We start from the raw sequence: 15,721 nt of genomic DNA on the forward strand, positions 1-15,721 counted from the left end.
TGCTGCAGAATACCTAAATCAACTTTATTCACAATCACAGTTATCCAATTTTTCACAATGAGTTATTCTTCTTTTTAAACAGAACACAAAACATCTTAAAGTAAAGCAATGAAATGCAAATGACACAAGAACACGGAGGTACCTGGGAACCTACACCAATCAAACAAAACAAAAGGTTAGGATTGTTGTTACTGTTTCTGCTTTTGCTGTTTTTGTTTGGGTTTTGTTTTTGTTGGTTTTTTTTTCTCCCTGGAGAGAGCCTTGCTCCCTTCTTCCCTGCTCACAACCAGAGGCCAGCTGATGCTGGGAGCAGGACTTAACCCCAATTTTTGAGCTTGGATGCTGGCGGATGCTTTCAGCTTCTGCTAACTCCTAGAGTTTGGTCCACAGTAAAACAAACACAGTTATATATTAAAACACTCTGAATGTGAAAGGTGAAAAGGGAATTCACACCACTGCACTGGTACCCATGGATGGAGTTTTTTGAAAAATAAAATGTAACCCTTGGCTTGCCCTGCATGGAGGGGAACCAGTCCCACTGGCGTGGTGAAGGCTTGGGAGGCTGCTTATTGCACATTTCCCCACATCCACTATTTTGTCAACACCTTCCTACCCCTTAGGTTCCTTCTCTCCTGCAACAGGCTTCCTGTGTCTGCTGGTCACAGCTCTGTCCTCAGGCAAGCTGGAGGCTGGCTGCATGGCTGCAGACCAGCTGTGTTCCTGGCATGGCTGCTGTGGCCTCCCCAACTTGTGCCAACCTGGCTTCCTCCCACCCGTCAGCCAGGGTGTCTGGGCACTGGAGCCATGGTGCCCTGGGGCTTTTGACAGCCGACCTGGAGTGCAGGGCAGGGTTAGGGCTGTACGTGAGAGGTATGCAAAGAAATAACGTAAATCCCTGTAACCAGAATATCAGTGTTCAAGTTAGTACTGCCTGCCGGAGCAGGCTGGGGATGGCTGCAGACCCCCGTAGTAGGCTGCAGTGATGGCGGCACCTTTAGAGAAAGGCTCTACATGCACTCTCCAGCTAGTAGCTTTTCTTATTTCCTCCAGAGGACAGGGCAAGGACCTATTTTCCAGGCATTCTCAGGAACAGTCTCTGTGAGTGCTCCTTCACCCACCAGCTGCCTGGAGAGGACGTGATGCCTCCTTGCAGCAGCTGGCCACGTATATTAAATGCTTTTATTTCTATGCTACACTGTCCCCCTCTGTCCTGTCAGCAGCCATATGCTGAGGTGCAGGAAAAGGCTTAGCAGGAGGGATGTAACTCCATGGCCTTCCCAGCCCAGCCTGACGGGCAACATGGCAGGGCAAACACTGCTGCACCCTGGCCCTGCTCACCATCTCTTCCTCCCACATGGCCCTGGAAGGCAGCAGGATGGGGCTGGAGGGGAGACAGGCAGCTCCTGCTGCTGCAGAGCCATCCTGCCTGGGGCCAAGGGCTGGCAGCCCTGGGCCAGGCCAGTGGCCATGGTGGAGTGGCGCTTGTCACAGCAACTATGGGGGCTGCCATTGCAGGCACCCTCCATGAGGACAGTGGGGTTCCCAACAGGGGCAGGAAGGAAGGGGATTTATTTAAATAAACCAAAGCAAACCAAACCCCTCAAGCTAATTTTTTTTGTTCTTTCCTCTCTTCCTAATGTGTAAGGACAGCCATGTCCTGCCGGCGGGCTGGCTGTGAAGGGCTGAGTGCCACCTGGCTGGTTTTGTCTTAAAGCACAGTGATAAAGTTACCAGTAAATGAAACCCGCAGACACGTGGGTTTATACATTCTTCCCCAGTGGGGTTGGGGTTTTTGTTTCTTTTTTTTTTTTCTTTTATTTTCTCCCTCACAAGTGCTGTCTGGATGGTAGGAGGAGGAAAGGCAAGGGAGACACAACTCCTGTAGGCCCATAGGGGCAGAGATGCTGCCGAATCCCTCGTGCTGCGTGGAGACCATTCAGGACAAGCCACAGCAGATCGATGGTGGTAGGGTTTGAGAGCCACTCGTCATGCAATGGGATGGCAACAGGAGGTGGCTGGATGCTGCTGGGAGGGAGCAAGGCCAGTGCTAGTGTTGGCTGCCAAACCTGCCAGGGAACAGCGAGGGAGCAGCAGAGGACAGCCCTCGAGGGGCTGCTATGGGGCTGCTCTTCTGCCTGCGGGCACGGGGTGGGTTTTGCTTCACAAATCCTGGGTCCTTTTCTGCACTGGCCCCAGTCTTTCCGCTGTGAATGTGCTCACTGCACCTTGTTCGCTGGGTCAAAGCTTGCCTCGCTCCATCCTTTCTAAGGGGCTTCCTACAGTCAGGCTGGTTATACACGGAAACGTGTTGCTTGTTTCTCCTCTTCTGCTAAGCTGTCCTCTGCACGCGGGGTGTCTCTGGAAGGAGATGTGTAATGCTGAACCTTTTACCACTTGCTGCTCCTGCTAAGCATTGAAGACTTCCTCTGCTGTGCATGGTGTAGAAAAGGGATGATTGCACCAGCTGTTTGGTTAGGGTTTTTTTGAGATAAAGTTTAAAATCCACGAGGGAGAGTAGTCCATCACAACTTCCCTGACACACTGGAGTTCAGTCCCAGGGCTTTCTTGGAGGGTAGGAGAGCAGCGCCTAAGCTTGTCTCATCTCTTGTCCGTGGAAAAGAGGATCAGGGGGGTGGTGGGTGATGGTTTTCAAATCTTCTGGATGATGAATAGAGGCCAAGACCTGTGTTGTTTCAAAGCCTCCTTCCCACCTGCACAGTCCCCACCACAGCATCTTCTGTTGCTCTAAGTGCTGCGGTATGTTTTGATGATATCTTTGATGGCCCGTCTGCAAATGGGGCAGCAAGCATTGGCCATCTTCTTGAGCTTCAGCCCACATGAATAGCAGAGACACATGTGTCCACAGGAGTAAATGACCGTGTCTACCATGTTCTCATAGCAGATGGTGCATTCATCTCCCCAGGGCCCTGAGACGGATGGGGAGATGGGTGACTCAGGCAAGCTGATTGGAGAGTTGGGAGCTGTGCCTGAAACACAAACAACAGGGTCACTCATGCTGCTTAAAAGGCTTCTTGACATCCTAGAGTAATTTCTGCCCTGAAGCCAGCTACAGAAGAAGGAACCATGCCCTAGCAGAGTCAGGGGTCCTTCCTGTGACCTACTGTCCCACTCACTGAGCCCTGGTTCACATGCCAAGGCTCAGGACAGCTGAAAGGCAGCATTTGCTGGGATCTGCTGCCCATGTAGAGCAAACCAAGAGACAGCTGTTCCCATGCAGCAGGGACAAAGAGCAGTTTCATGTTTTCAAACCACTGTCTAAACAGTAACAAAGGAGGAAAAATCAGGAGGGGCAGATCAAGCCATCTGCTTTGAAAAGGGAGAGGCCAGGTGGCACATGGCAGCAGCAGTTCCCAAGACAAGTGGTGCTTCATCTCTAGGGCTTATCTAGGGATGTAGGACCACAATGGCTAGAAATCACTATGTGTGGATCCTTCAGGACAGGGCTGGGGTGATACCTGCATGGATCGCATGTAGCTCATAGTGGGTCATTGCTTCGAGAGCTATGAGGGGCTACAGTAACATTTAGGTTGGAAAAGACCTTTAAGATCATCAAGCGCTGCCAAGTTCCCCACTAAACCATGTCCCTAAGCACCATATCTACACTACATGCTCACAGCACATCCATAATGAGGGCTCGTCAATGAAACCAGATGAGGTAGCAATATAATGAGAAAATTTATATTTTTTTCCCCCAAAACCCATTAAAAATCTGAATGGTTGCTGTCACCAGTTATTAGACTCAAGTCTGGTAGGTACTTTCAGTGAAAAACACTCTTGGTTTGGACAACAATGACAATGATTTGGTAAGTTATATATCCCACCAGCAATGCCTTGGGATCATGCAGGTGCCTGGGGTTTTAAAAATGCTGCAGAACAGCCTGTCATTTTTTTACTGCATGTACATTTATCTAAGTCTTACTGGAATTTATTGACATATTAGAAATATCAATACTGCCTTTTTCTGAAGAGTTTAAAGAAGGCATGTGGAGAGGGAAAGGGGGGGGATGTAGGCATACCCGTAGCTCCAGTCTAAGCTAGCATGCAACATGTCACTGCCACGCAGCAATCCAGAAGGAGCTGTGCATCACAGGGCCATGCACGTAACAAAAACTCTGCTGCCTCCCTTGGGACCTTTCATGATGAAAAGGGTTGGAGAAATATTGCTGTCTAGGCATCTAAGCGGCTTCCACATAACACAGACTGAAAATAGACTCTGCTGAGGCTCTCCTTTCCTCGCTGGGGGAGCTGACGGGAGACTCTGTTGATCATTGTGGTTTTAGAGTCTTTCTGGGAGACAAGTGTGAGACTGTGAAGGGAGGCAGTGCAGGAGAGGGCAGGGAATGGGAAAGGCAGCGGGGGATCCCACCACACTTACCACTGATACGAGGGATCCCACCACACTTACCACTGATAGAGCTGCAGAGGGGGCCAGAGCCACATGTAGACAATATGGGGTCAGAGATGCCGCTGCAGAGGACAGTGGGGGAATTGGGTGTCGATGTGGGTGAGCTTGGTGTGGACAGCCCCAGCCGCTCGGCTAATATGGTGGAACCTGTACCACGAGAAAAGAAACTGACAGTTACTTTTAAAATTCGGGGCTGACGAGGCACTGGGGATATGTGGCAGGGGATGCAGGTCTCAAGGCTTGTCCGGATTTGTGTCTCATCAGCATGAAATCTAGGGAAGAGATAAAGGAAAAAAAACCCAAACTCATACATCTTTGTAAAAGCTAGCAGCTGGCCCTGACTAGACATTGAGCTCCCACAGCGCCTGAAATTTGCTGGAGCCCGTTTAGCCATTATAACCCTTTGTTTCTGCCCTTAAATGTGTCTCAAGTCATTAAGTGCACTTACTTTCCTTATGGTTTCATGCTTATATATGCCTTCAGCACTATATCCAGCGATGGGCTTGTAGCCAGTAGAGGGAGGACACAGCCTGCAGTAGGGTGGGCTGGACACCAGCACAAGAACAGATCACCTCATCAAAGCACCCTTTGCTAACACAGCGCAAACCTGCATCATTCCAGGCTCCAACAAATTTGTGCAAAGTCCCTCAAGACTTCCCAGAGATAAATGTGAGGCTTTCGCAATCAGGAAAAAGCTCTGCTCACTGCTCTGCCTCTTTTGTAGGATGGCTTCTGTCAGAGGCAGGGATGTCACCAAAATGCATTTGGCTCTGGGATGAACAAGGACACCTCTCTTCTGTTCAGGAACATTTTCTCCACTCCCTGCATGCCTGGGTGTGATGGATCAAGACTGCAGTGCCTCTAAGTCCATTCTAGGTGTCCCCAGCTCCATTACCTCCTGCTCTCACTGCCTACCATCACATTTGTGTTAGTGTGCTAGAAAAGCCAGCTCTGCCCCAGAGCCTGCTGGGCATGCTCCCTCCATCTCAGCCTCTTTCTTCTGCTGTTATAATAACAAGTATATTAAAGCCCCTTCCAGAAGGGGAAAAAAATGGAAATGCTTAAAACTATAGCCGTTGCAAAGGTTTTGCAGGGGAATTTCATTGTTGATGATGCAGCCTGGTCTTCAGTTAAGACGGTGGTGAGACAGTGGTATACACGTGCATGAACTAAGGTATGGTCTCTTGGTAGTAAGAGCTAGTTTGCCTATGGCTTTAAAGTTAAAGTTTCTAGTTCGCCAGCTGAGAAGACAATCAGGATAACTCTGAATCAGAACTAAAATCCAAAGACTTCTTCATGTTACCATATAAGGAGCCGAGAGACACAGAGGGTTTGGATCTGCAGTGTCCTTGATGAGTCGGAGCTACTCCCCAGAGAAAAAGCAGCAGTAGGAGGCCAGGAACACCCCGTGCGCCAGAAAGGTCCTCCAGTTGCTGTTTGCAGGGAGGCTGCTGAGCGAAGGAGGACAAAACCTGGGAAGCGGGGACTCCAAGTGCCAATTGTGGATTGTGCAAAAAAAAAAAAAAAAGCACAGCAGCAGCCGATGCCAGATTCTCCTGCCCTTTTTAGCAGAACAAGACTGAGCAGCTTAAGTGTAGCACAGGGACTAAGGGTGGTCATGTTTGGGTTGAAATCTGTTCTGAGGACCGCGTACGGGACAATAAGCAATTCACTTCAGCCTTCAGTCCCTCAGCTTTACCCCCCTTCAAATGAGAAGCGCTTTGCTCACAGGCCAAATCTGAAGTTGAATTAGCCTCTCTAAAGGGCTTTGGGGCTCTCACACTTGAGATGCTGTAGAGAGGCACCTCCTTTATCACGCAGATGGGAGCTGAGGCTGGAGTTTAGCTCAGTAAATATGTGAAGAGAATGATGCAGCGTCTAATGACAACCACTAGCAACAGCCATTCCCCTCCAGTCTGACAGATGACCGTAGCAGAAAACTTGCCCTGTGGGTAACGCACACTGTAAACAGGCCCAGCAGGGGCAAAGATTTCAGCTCGTTCACTGCACACAGAACAAATATGAACACTGAGCAGCTGAACAAGTTTTTCAAGCCTTCCCTCTCCTCCCTGCAGCCTGCAGACATTTCTTCCATTCGGCTGACACACAGCGCATTGCATGTCTAACACCAACCTGCTCATTTCACTAAATGCAAAATAAAGACTATTAAGAACAATTTTTTTCCAGGCTAACAGGAGATTTTGAAGGTGGCCCAAGTGTCACAGAGTATGAGCTGATGAAGCATGCTGGCAGCAGCGCAAACGGCCTTTCCGCAGTGCAAGGAGAGCTCGTCAGTGCAGAAACCACAATTGTCTGGTTGTGGCCGGTCTGAGTCCCAACATGGCCTTAACCCAAGACCCAAGAGCTAGTGCACACCTTCCCAATTCTTTCTCCTAACACAAGGTGCAGCTCTTGACTTTTCTCCAGCATAAGTGTAGAGCTTTGTTTAAGAATATCTGAGTTCCCTACCAGAGAAGACACACTTCTCCCTTGGTGACAGAATAATCAACATAAGACACATTACTCACACTGTTGATGTATTGCTGGATGGTGTGCAGATACCATGACAAGGAGCATGGAATGAGATCACGTGCAGGGTGGAATGAGTGTGGCCAGCTTGGCTTAACTAAAACCAGATACATGTGCTCAAGGCCAAACATGCTCATTGTGTGCACGGAGCTCCCACCAGGAGTTAGCTTTCAAACCATGATTTTAAAACATTAAATAAGTCTAAATAAATCAATTTAAATAATGATATAGAAACATTCTTCCTCTCTGTAAAGCCCAGAGATAAATTGCCTCCACTGCTAACTTGTCTCATGCTTGATCTCAAACACACTGGAATCACCTTTAAATGGATTTTGAATAAATTCCTGCTGCTGTTTTATCTTTGCAAAGTCCAGTTATTAGCAAAATCCAATGCTGATGATTGACTCTTTCTCTGTACTTCTGTCATCACTCTGGGTGAGGTGCAAATAAACAAACCTGTATGTCCACCCACAAAAGGAAAGCGTCTTATACGTTCAGTAGAAGAGGGTATTACCATGCAACGTACAGACAACATCAGGCCAGGAAAGGCCACTAATATGCTAAAGGTTTGTAATTCAAAATGGTCTTGCCAAACTGGAAATAGGATCAAAAATAAATGGGATGGTATTCAATACGATCAAATACAAAATGCAGCACTTAAGCAGAGATAATCACCTACCCAAATACAGGACAAGGAATTAGTCCACTCAAATACAAATACAGCTGTCTTACAGAAAAAGGTCTGGGGATTGCTGGAGGTCACCAGATGATCATAAATCAACAACGCTGTCCTGTTATGAAAAGGTTGTGCCAATCCAGGGTCATATGAGGCGGGAGGTTAAGGACGGGAGCAGGAGCCTGGAGGCACTGTGGTATCTCTGTCCCTGAAAATACTCAAAACTCGACTGGACATGGTCTTGTGCTTAGTTAAGCTAAGTTAGCCCTGCTTTGAGCAGGAGGTTGGATTAGGTAATTCCCAGGAGTCCCTTCCGACCTAAAATGTTGTATGATTCTATGATTTTAATATGGCAACATATTTCACAGGCTGCTAAAAAGAGAGAAGAAAGCAATCTGTTCTTCGTGAAAGTTCTGGATAAAACAGGAAATCATGGGTTCAGGCTCCTAAAGCAATCAGGTTAGACATGTAGACAGTGAAGCACTGTAAAGCAATCAGACTTCCTAGAGAGACTATGACATCTCCATCGTCAGTGCTCTTTAAGACCAGGAAGGTGAAGCAGGTAGTCTCTTGGGATCCCACCCAGCATTTATGATTTTTATGAGAGTAGTTACCTGTATGCATAATTGCCCTTTTATAGGACATCCTAACTGTGCCCAAAAGACAGCAGCTGTGGCCCTCACAATGTTTCCATCAGAGCACTGGGACTGTGCTTGTGGAAGTCTCACAGAAACCAGGCTACACAGGCTGAAAATTGCTGCTTTGATGTGTAAATGGTGTATTGCATGGTCTGGAGACTTCACTTTTAAGGAAGAAAAGAAAAAAATGAGCATTACTCAGTGTTTGCTGGCTGCAAACAGGAATGATATCATGACTTCTGCCCCTAGAATGCTTTCTGGCAATATCAAACACCATCTCAGGTGGTTCACTCACCCCCTGCTATTTGCATTACCTGTCTAGGCTCTTAATGCCAATTTCACAAGCATTATAAAAAGAATGTATAACCACATTATTTGATCATCGTCACCTTTTTAATGGCCTTTCCTTACCCATACCCATCTTAAGGACTATGCCAGGATCTTAACTCAACATTGTACCTAAAAGACAAAATATGGGAGCCTCCTGCCACAGTTTCTAAGGAAGATAAAGTCTTATGCAACATACTGACTTGCCCATATGCCGAGTATCATGTGGAGCACATTGACAGCCCCTTCTCTTTTTGTAATGCATTTGCTGCATAAATAGGACAGCTAATAAAGATCAGGTAATTACCAATAGTATTGATAGATTTTTTTCAATGTTGTTCCATCCATTCACAGGTCCCAGAGCTTCCAGCACACAGTGGAAAAGATCAGAACAGCTGCTGAAACCTGGCTGCAGCCTTCAACTGGCATATTTAAGGGTGCTCAAGAGAGCTGTGCACTTCTCATACATTTTAGTCCAGTGAGCACTGGGCACCTGACAGTCATAGTCATTTAGATGCCTTCCAAAACTCTCAACTTGATTTCCCTTTGTTAGGAGCCAGATTTTTAAGCCTGTTTTAGCTAAAATAATTCCCCTATCTCCAAAACTGCTCAATATCCAGTTTCACATTTAACACCCTCAACGTATCAGGGCCATTGATTTTGTTATCTAAATAGGATCGAGGTTCTTCCAAAAATCTGGCACAATTGTGGCTACTGAGCTCACGTGAACATCTGCCTATGGAGGTCTGTCCCAAACACATGGGCTGCTGCAGTGTGAGTGAGCCGTGACGTTACTGAGACTGGATACTAGAGCAACTTAACCCTGTAAAGAGTTGCGTCTTTGCTTAATCTTTGGCTTTATGGGGACCACTAGTATGTGAATGCCCTTGATAAATAACCAGGTGCAAGACTGGTAGGACTGGGACCTCAATTTTGGTCCTTACTATTATTTTACTGGAAAATCTCCTACATACGTCTTTTTTTTTTTCTGGACATGAGTGTAGCTTGTGTAGAACTTTCCCACTTTATTTTTTCTTCTACTCATTCTCTCATTTCAGAAAAAGGTAGAGAGATAGTTTAGACTATTAGAGAATGTAGACTGGTGGCATTACACAGCTATTTTGCATATCACAAGAGCAGAAGCCCATACTGAAGATGCAGTGGGGAACCTGGAACGTGAACCTTCTGAACCTTCTTTTGACCTTGCAACCTGGTGGCCAAACACAATGTACTCAGATCTCCTGGGTACTTTGTCTTCTCCCAGAAAGAAAGATGAAGTTTCTTTCTTTGGATGTTCCCCAGGCAGATGTCCCTTCACACTGATACTACAAACCTTGGTATTCCATAAGTGGCACATCCACTAAAAGGTGAGTTTATCAAGACAAGCTTTGCAAGAGCTAAATGCTTCCACGTTTTATTTCAGTAACTGTTTTTCACTAATGCAAATGTTCCATCAGCTCTAGAGAGAGCTGCAAATACCAAACCTGGTTTCAGCAAGACGGTCTCAATACTAAAATAACAGGCCTACCCACAGCATGTTCTCTGCTCCAAAGAGCAGAAATCTACATTTCTGCACATTACCACATTTTCTTGCCTCCAGCCAAGGCTGCAGGAGAGCTATTCTGTTCCCCAAGGCCACTCAGGTCTTGCCCAACAGGGACTTTTGAATCCATCATGCTAAAACAAAGGAACAAAGCACCTGTTGCTGCCTGGGCACATGGTAGTTAAAGATCAACAATAATGTTAGGGAAGGATGTAAGCATATCCATCACTTCTGAATGCTCTAAAATACATGTATTTACACAGCCATTTGTTATGTTCCCACAGTGATGGGAACAATACTTCATTGATCAGAAACCAGAGCTTCCTTCCCCTTGGGCTCAATGTTTTTTTGGCCAACTATGCTCTCAGAGCCCAGTCTCTATGCTGCAACTCATCTCTGCCTCTCAGGTGACCGACATCAGTTGATGATCTATGGGGTTTTTTTTTGCATTCAAGTATTTCCTGGGGGATTTAAAAACTGTTCTGTAGAGAACAATATTACATTTTGTTCTTTACAAGCCCATGAAAACAAAAGGGATTTTGCATTATGCTACAGAAATGTCCGGAAATAGGTCAAAAAAGCAGCCTGGCAGATTTTGCATGCAAAACCATAAAGCTTGTATTGGCAGATGGGTGTCAGACAACCACTGATTGGAGAAGCAGAAGTTAGATCCAACCCACAAGGAGAACAACAGTTCAGACTTCCACGTGGATCAGAAAAGGAGTGTACTGTATGGCTTCACTGGAGCATTGCTGTCTGTGTCCAGAAGGCCAGCAGGGCACCAGCACATCTATTACTCTCCTGCAGTCATATGCACACTCCAGTTAAGCAGGAGAAATGCGAAAGCTCCAGACACCACAGAAGTTTTTGATCCAGCAGCTCTCATGGCCCAAGCCCGATGTGCTGTCTGACAGCAAAGAGCACGCAAAGATACCTGACGAGGTATCTTTCCTGACCTGACAGGTGAAGTTCAACGGCTACTCAGCACTTCATCTTGCAAAATCCTGACGGCATGGATACCATGCAATGAACATCTAGCTGAACTAAAAGGAAAGAGCCTCTAACAGGGCTCCATCTCTCAACCTGAGAAATACTAGACCAACAAAGCACCCAGACAGATAAATGGGAGGTAAAAAAAAAAAAAAGCAGCCTGGATTGAGTAGCTGAACCGCATGAAAAATGAGAGTTGGAGCTTTCGTCTTGTTTAAGAAAAACAAACCAAAGAGCCCTCTAAAAGATCACAGATATTAATTACCCTGACCAAAAATGCTTCTGGTCATAGCAGCACCTTTTTCAGCTCCATCTCAAAAAGGCTGTTTGGCTCAGAGTATCTCGGAGACCACAGCAAAAGTGGTCCTGTGAGCAAAAAGAAAACTGCTGCCTAGCCCAGCGCCTCCAAGCTCTGTGCATCTCCAAGAGAGACATGTATAAATAGGGTGGCAGATACACACAGGAAACAAATACTTTCACTTCTGTTGGCCAGCACTGCCCTGAATTTCTGTGGGACACTCTGCTGGACGAAAAGGCATCTGACAAAGAAGGAAAAGAAAGAGTTTAGTCTGCTGTGTCACTCTCACGACAGCCAGAATAAGTCATGCCAGTGTTAGCTCAAAGAATAGGCAGATTTTATCTGTCCTGACAGACAAGTTGCAATTCAAAGAGGCTGGTATATGATCCCATATCCTCTATATTCACTGTAGGCAGGCAAAACATTATGAGATAAGGGAAATCTATACATCACTTACTATGAACATCTCACTGCAGCCAGGGATAGCTTATTATCCTAGTGATGATAATCATTTCTGCTCTTGTGGAGGAGAGCGTGCAGAGGACAAGACATTTGCAAGCCCTGTGGCTTTTGCTTAGAGGAGATCCGCTTGCTTTACCCAGCCTTTGCCCTGCTGGTGGCTGATACCTCAGTGCACAGGGTAATGCTCCCTGACTTGCCTGTGGCCAGTATGGGTTAATTATGTGTCACATGTGATGAGATCTTTAGCTAGATGTTACAAAGGTGCCAGAAGCAGGTATTAACTCTGACATTGCTGACACTGACCACAAGGGACAAGCGTTTGACTGTATCCAATTCTCCGTGACTGTGCAGTTCTCCAAGGCACAAGTTGTTAAGCAACCTGCCCTCTCTAACACAACAGCTTTCCTTTGTGCTAATTCTCCTTTAAAACAATGAATATAAACCAAGACATGAATGGAGAGCCCAGTGCAGTGCTAGAATCAAGCCCAGAAGTTACGGACACTGTAATGCTCTTGTGCAGCTCTTACAACTTAACATCAGGAATGTGTACTTCACTTGCAATGAAAGATAAAACCATGCATGATAGGAGGGTTTATGAAGAGGCATCAATTAGTACAAGTGGATTTCTTTCCAAGAGGGACTGAATATTAACTGTCTTCCTTCCCCCCTAATCCCATAAAATACCATGTACCCTGCAGTGCATAGGAACTCCAGGCAGTTAAGTGCCACACAACACAGGCCTGTTAGATCCCAATCAGCTTAATGAGTCAATTTTCCATACAAGTGGAAAATGGTTCCAAAATAAAAAAAAAGCAACATGGGCAATAAAACTCTGGGGCACTTCCAGCTGAGCACTTGTTAAAGGAAGCAATTCATTATATGCATTTCTGTGCAACAATGATATGCATTTATCAGGTTTCTCTTGTGCTGTATTTAACTCGGCAATTTCCACATCACTGAAACGAAGCGAGGTGGAGAAGGTTCAAGTTCCCAAACAGGTAACCTATTGGCCACCTCTGAGATCAGAAATAAGGGTGTGTGATTTACTACTGCAAAGAACTAGTCAGCTTCTCTCAGACAGGAGAAGCTTATAAATTTGGATCTGGAGAACCAAAAATCCCGGATTCTCCCTGCCTGTGTGAGGGACTTTTCTACAATCTGTACCTGCTGCCTGCACCATAGGCAGTGTGTGTAACAACTGTACACACCAACGATCATTTAGATGTTTTGCCTGCTTGCTGCAGTTAATTCTAAGTGCAAAGTAAGTATATAACTGCACCCAGAGCGGAGAACTGTTTTGGAAGAGACAGTTGCTCTGCCGTGGGATGCTGGAGTCCTGGGCCAGTTAGGAAGCAACTGGCCAGCTCTTCCTTCCTCGCCTCCCCAGTTTTGAGCCCTTTGACCAATTTCAAGAAAGTCTAAAAGAAGGGTGGAAACCTCAGCAACAATTGCTTTATAAATATCTTGCAATGGGCAGCTAAGTAGGAGCCGCAACTCAATACTCATGGTAAAGAGGGCAGGAGAGCTTAGCCCACACACCCTCTGCATTTATTCAGCATGGATGTGAATATGGACTTACCCACACCAAATGCTGTGGCTCTTGGGGTGTTTTCTTCAGATCTAATGCAGACTCTTGGCCAGCATTAGGAGACATCCAGAGAGCTGCAATATTGTGCAGCTGTTCTGGTGGGGCTGGAGTTATTGAAGTGCATGGATAGAAAGGACACATATAAGTTGGCAACTCAGCTTCATTAGTATGATTGTTGATGGAACATGTTATTTCATTGCCCAAAAGAAAACTGGAACAGATGAAATTCACAAGGGAAACCACACCAAAAAAAAAAAAAAAAAAAAACAAAAACCAACCCCAAAACAAAATTAAGGAGACAAAGGAAGATGTTTTACATGCGGGTGATTCACTCTGAAACAAAAGAAAATGAAAGAATATCCCCAACCATTTGGATCCCCAAATACTAAATATATAAACTTATTGCTGTGATAGCTCCTCCAGACATGAGTCATACATTTTAAAACCTTATGGAGTCGATCAATTTTACTTCATAAATGAATTACACCACCAAAACCAGACCAAAACCAGACCAATGTATCCAGACTGACTCATTTCAACCTTTCAGAGCTGTCAATAAAACTGTGTGTGAGCTGAAATGCTTACCAGCAAAAGCTGAAAGCAGTAAATCAAATTTAATAGGTTGGTTTTGTCAACTGTACAGGAATGATGCCTGAAAAAACCCAACCCAAGCCTGAACTAATGGAATTCCTAAAGGATATGCAAAGACTGTTTCATTTCTACATGCCTAATATTCTGGGTTTCTGTTTGGTTGTCCTATGTGCATAACCCACAGAATTTCTGAATTAAGACCAGCACTTTACATACAAAATGTTTAGAAAGGCTTCCAACCCTGACAAAAAGATCTATTGCCTCCCTCAATTGCTGGTTCCTGTAGTTAATTACCCTCACTTATGTTTAATTTAAATTTGTGTCCCTTCATTTTCCAGCAGCCTGATATTTTTTATGCTCTTATCTGCTACATTAAAGTGCCCTCCTCCTTCATTTATCTTCCTTCCATGTGGTCAAGTTGCCTTTTAACCTTTTCTTTGCAACAAACTGACATCCTTCTACCTCCCACTACAGATGACTGTGGTCTCTATAGGCTACAGAGGTACATGAGTTTCATTTATTTTCCTTTTGCTGGGGTGACATAAAGAAAAATAGTGTTTCCAACCTCATCTTTATTTTCTACTTTTTTTTATTTCTTCTACAGCAAATATATTGCCAGTATATGATGCCAGATTGACAAGATGGAAACAGAAGTCAGAATTCTTTACTATCAAACCCTGCCCTCCACTCTTACAGAGTTCTGTAAGACCATCAGCTGGGGTAGAGATGGTCTCCCCTGACATTTAGATTAGGAAATAAATGTTGTAACCCCAACACTGTCGAGTAACTGCGGTCAGCAAATGTCAGCTTCTGTGGTAAAACCACAAGCCAGGAGAGACCTGAGCTTGGTCCCGCTCTCGGTCAGGACCAAATAACTAATCGTAGTATCCAGTGATCAATACCCTGAGCTGTCTTGTTCTCTGAGTCAAAAATAAACCTTCTTTAGGTGCAAGAGTGGCATTGCTGCTCTCCACCTTCTCCATCCTCCAAACGAAACAGAAAACATGAAGAGGAAGCAAAACCAGCAACTTGCATTTCATTTTATAGTTGGCTGTAGTGCTGATGTTCCCTTAACACTGCATAACATTGCTTTGATTAATCTAATAATGATATACCCCCAGAAATAGAATGACATCTGCTGTTTAAGATAGGTTTGGTACAATTATGCCTCTTGCAGTATTTGTGTCTCATTTCTTTCAAGGATATGGAACTTCACTTTTTCCATTAAAACTAGAAAAAATGACTATAAACATGTCTTCTCCTGTGATATAAAGCTCAAACTACAAAAGATAGATCACATAAAATTACTCTTGTTTGCATTTTGAAGACAGAGCTTGTCATTAGAAAGATGAACACTTCATATTCTTCTTACATTTTCTAATATTATAATGACAGATATTATGGCAAGCACCATAATCTGTTCCACTGCAGTGCAAACAGTGCACATCACCTCCCTAATAATGTTGCAAAGGCTAGAGATAGGAGTTCATTCTTTTCTTTGCCTTCTGTTGGAATATTGCTGATCCATATAATTACTGCAGTTGCAGAGATGTGCAGTGTTGGGATAGCTCAGCACTCTTCTCTGGGCAGCTGCACTGTACTGATACTGGGACTGTACCGCACCCAGCATTGTTATACTGGAAACACAGGTCT

The 15,721-nt window shown here is 45.2% G+C and overlaps 1 protein-coding gene across 4 annotated transcripts in view; it reads right to left on the reverse strand.

Moving 5' to 3' along the window:
* NEURL1 (neuralized E3 ubiquitin protein ligase 1) overlaps positions 1-15,721 on the reverse strand; it is a 161,688-nt gene continuing 145,967 nt past the window's right edge. For all 4 annotated transcript variants that reach the window (XM_075757997.1, XM_075758000.1, XM_075757999.1 and 1 more), the window contains exons 5-6: positions 4,427-4,573; positions 1-2,987 (exon numbers count right to left, since the gene is read on the reverse strand). In XM_075757997.1, the coding sequence (XP_075614112.1) occupies positions 2,746-2,987; positions 4,427-4,573 (389 nt within the window). In that variant the 3' untranslated portion in view covers positions 1-2,745. The remainder of the gene's footprint in view (positions 2,988-4,426; positions 4,574-15,721) is intronic.

Source organism: Balearica regulorum, chromosome 7 (genome assembly GCF_011004875.1).
Source record: "Balearica regulorum gibbericeps isolate bBalReg1 chromosome 7, bBalReg1.pri, whole genome shotgun sequence".
Classification (NCBI taxonomy): Eukaryota; Metazoa; Chordata; class Aves; order Gruiformes; family Gruidae; genus Balearica; species Balearica regulorum.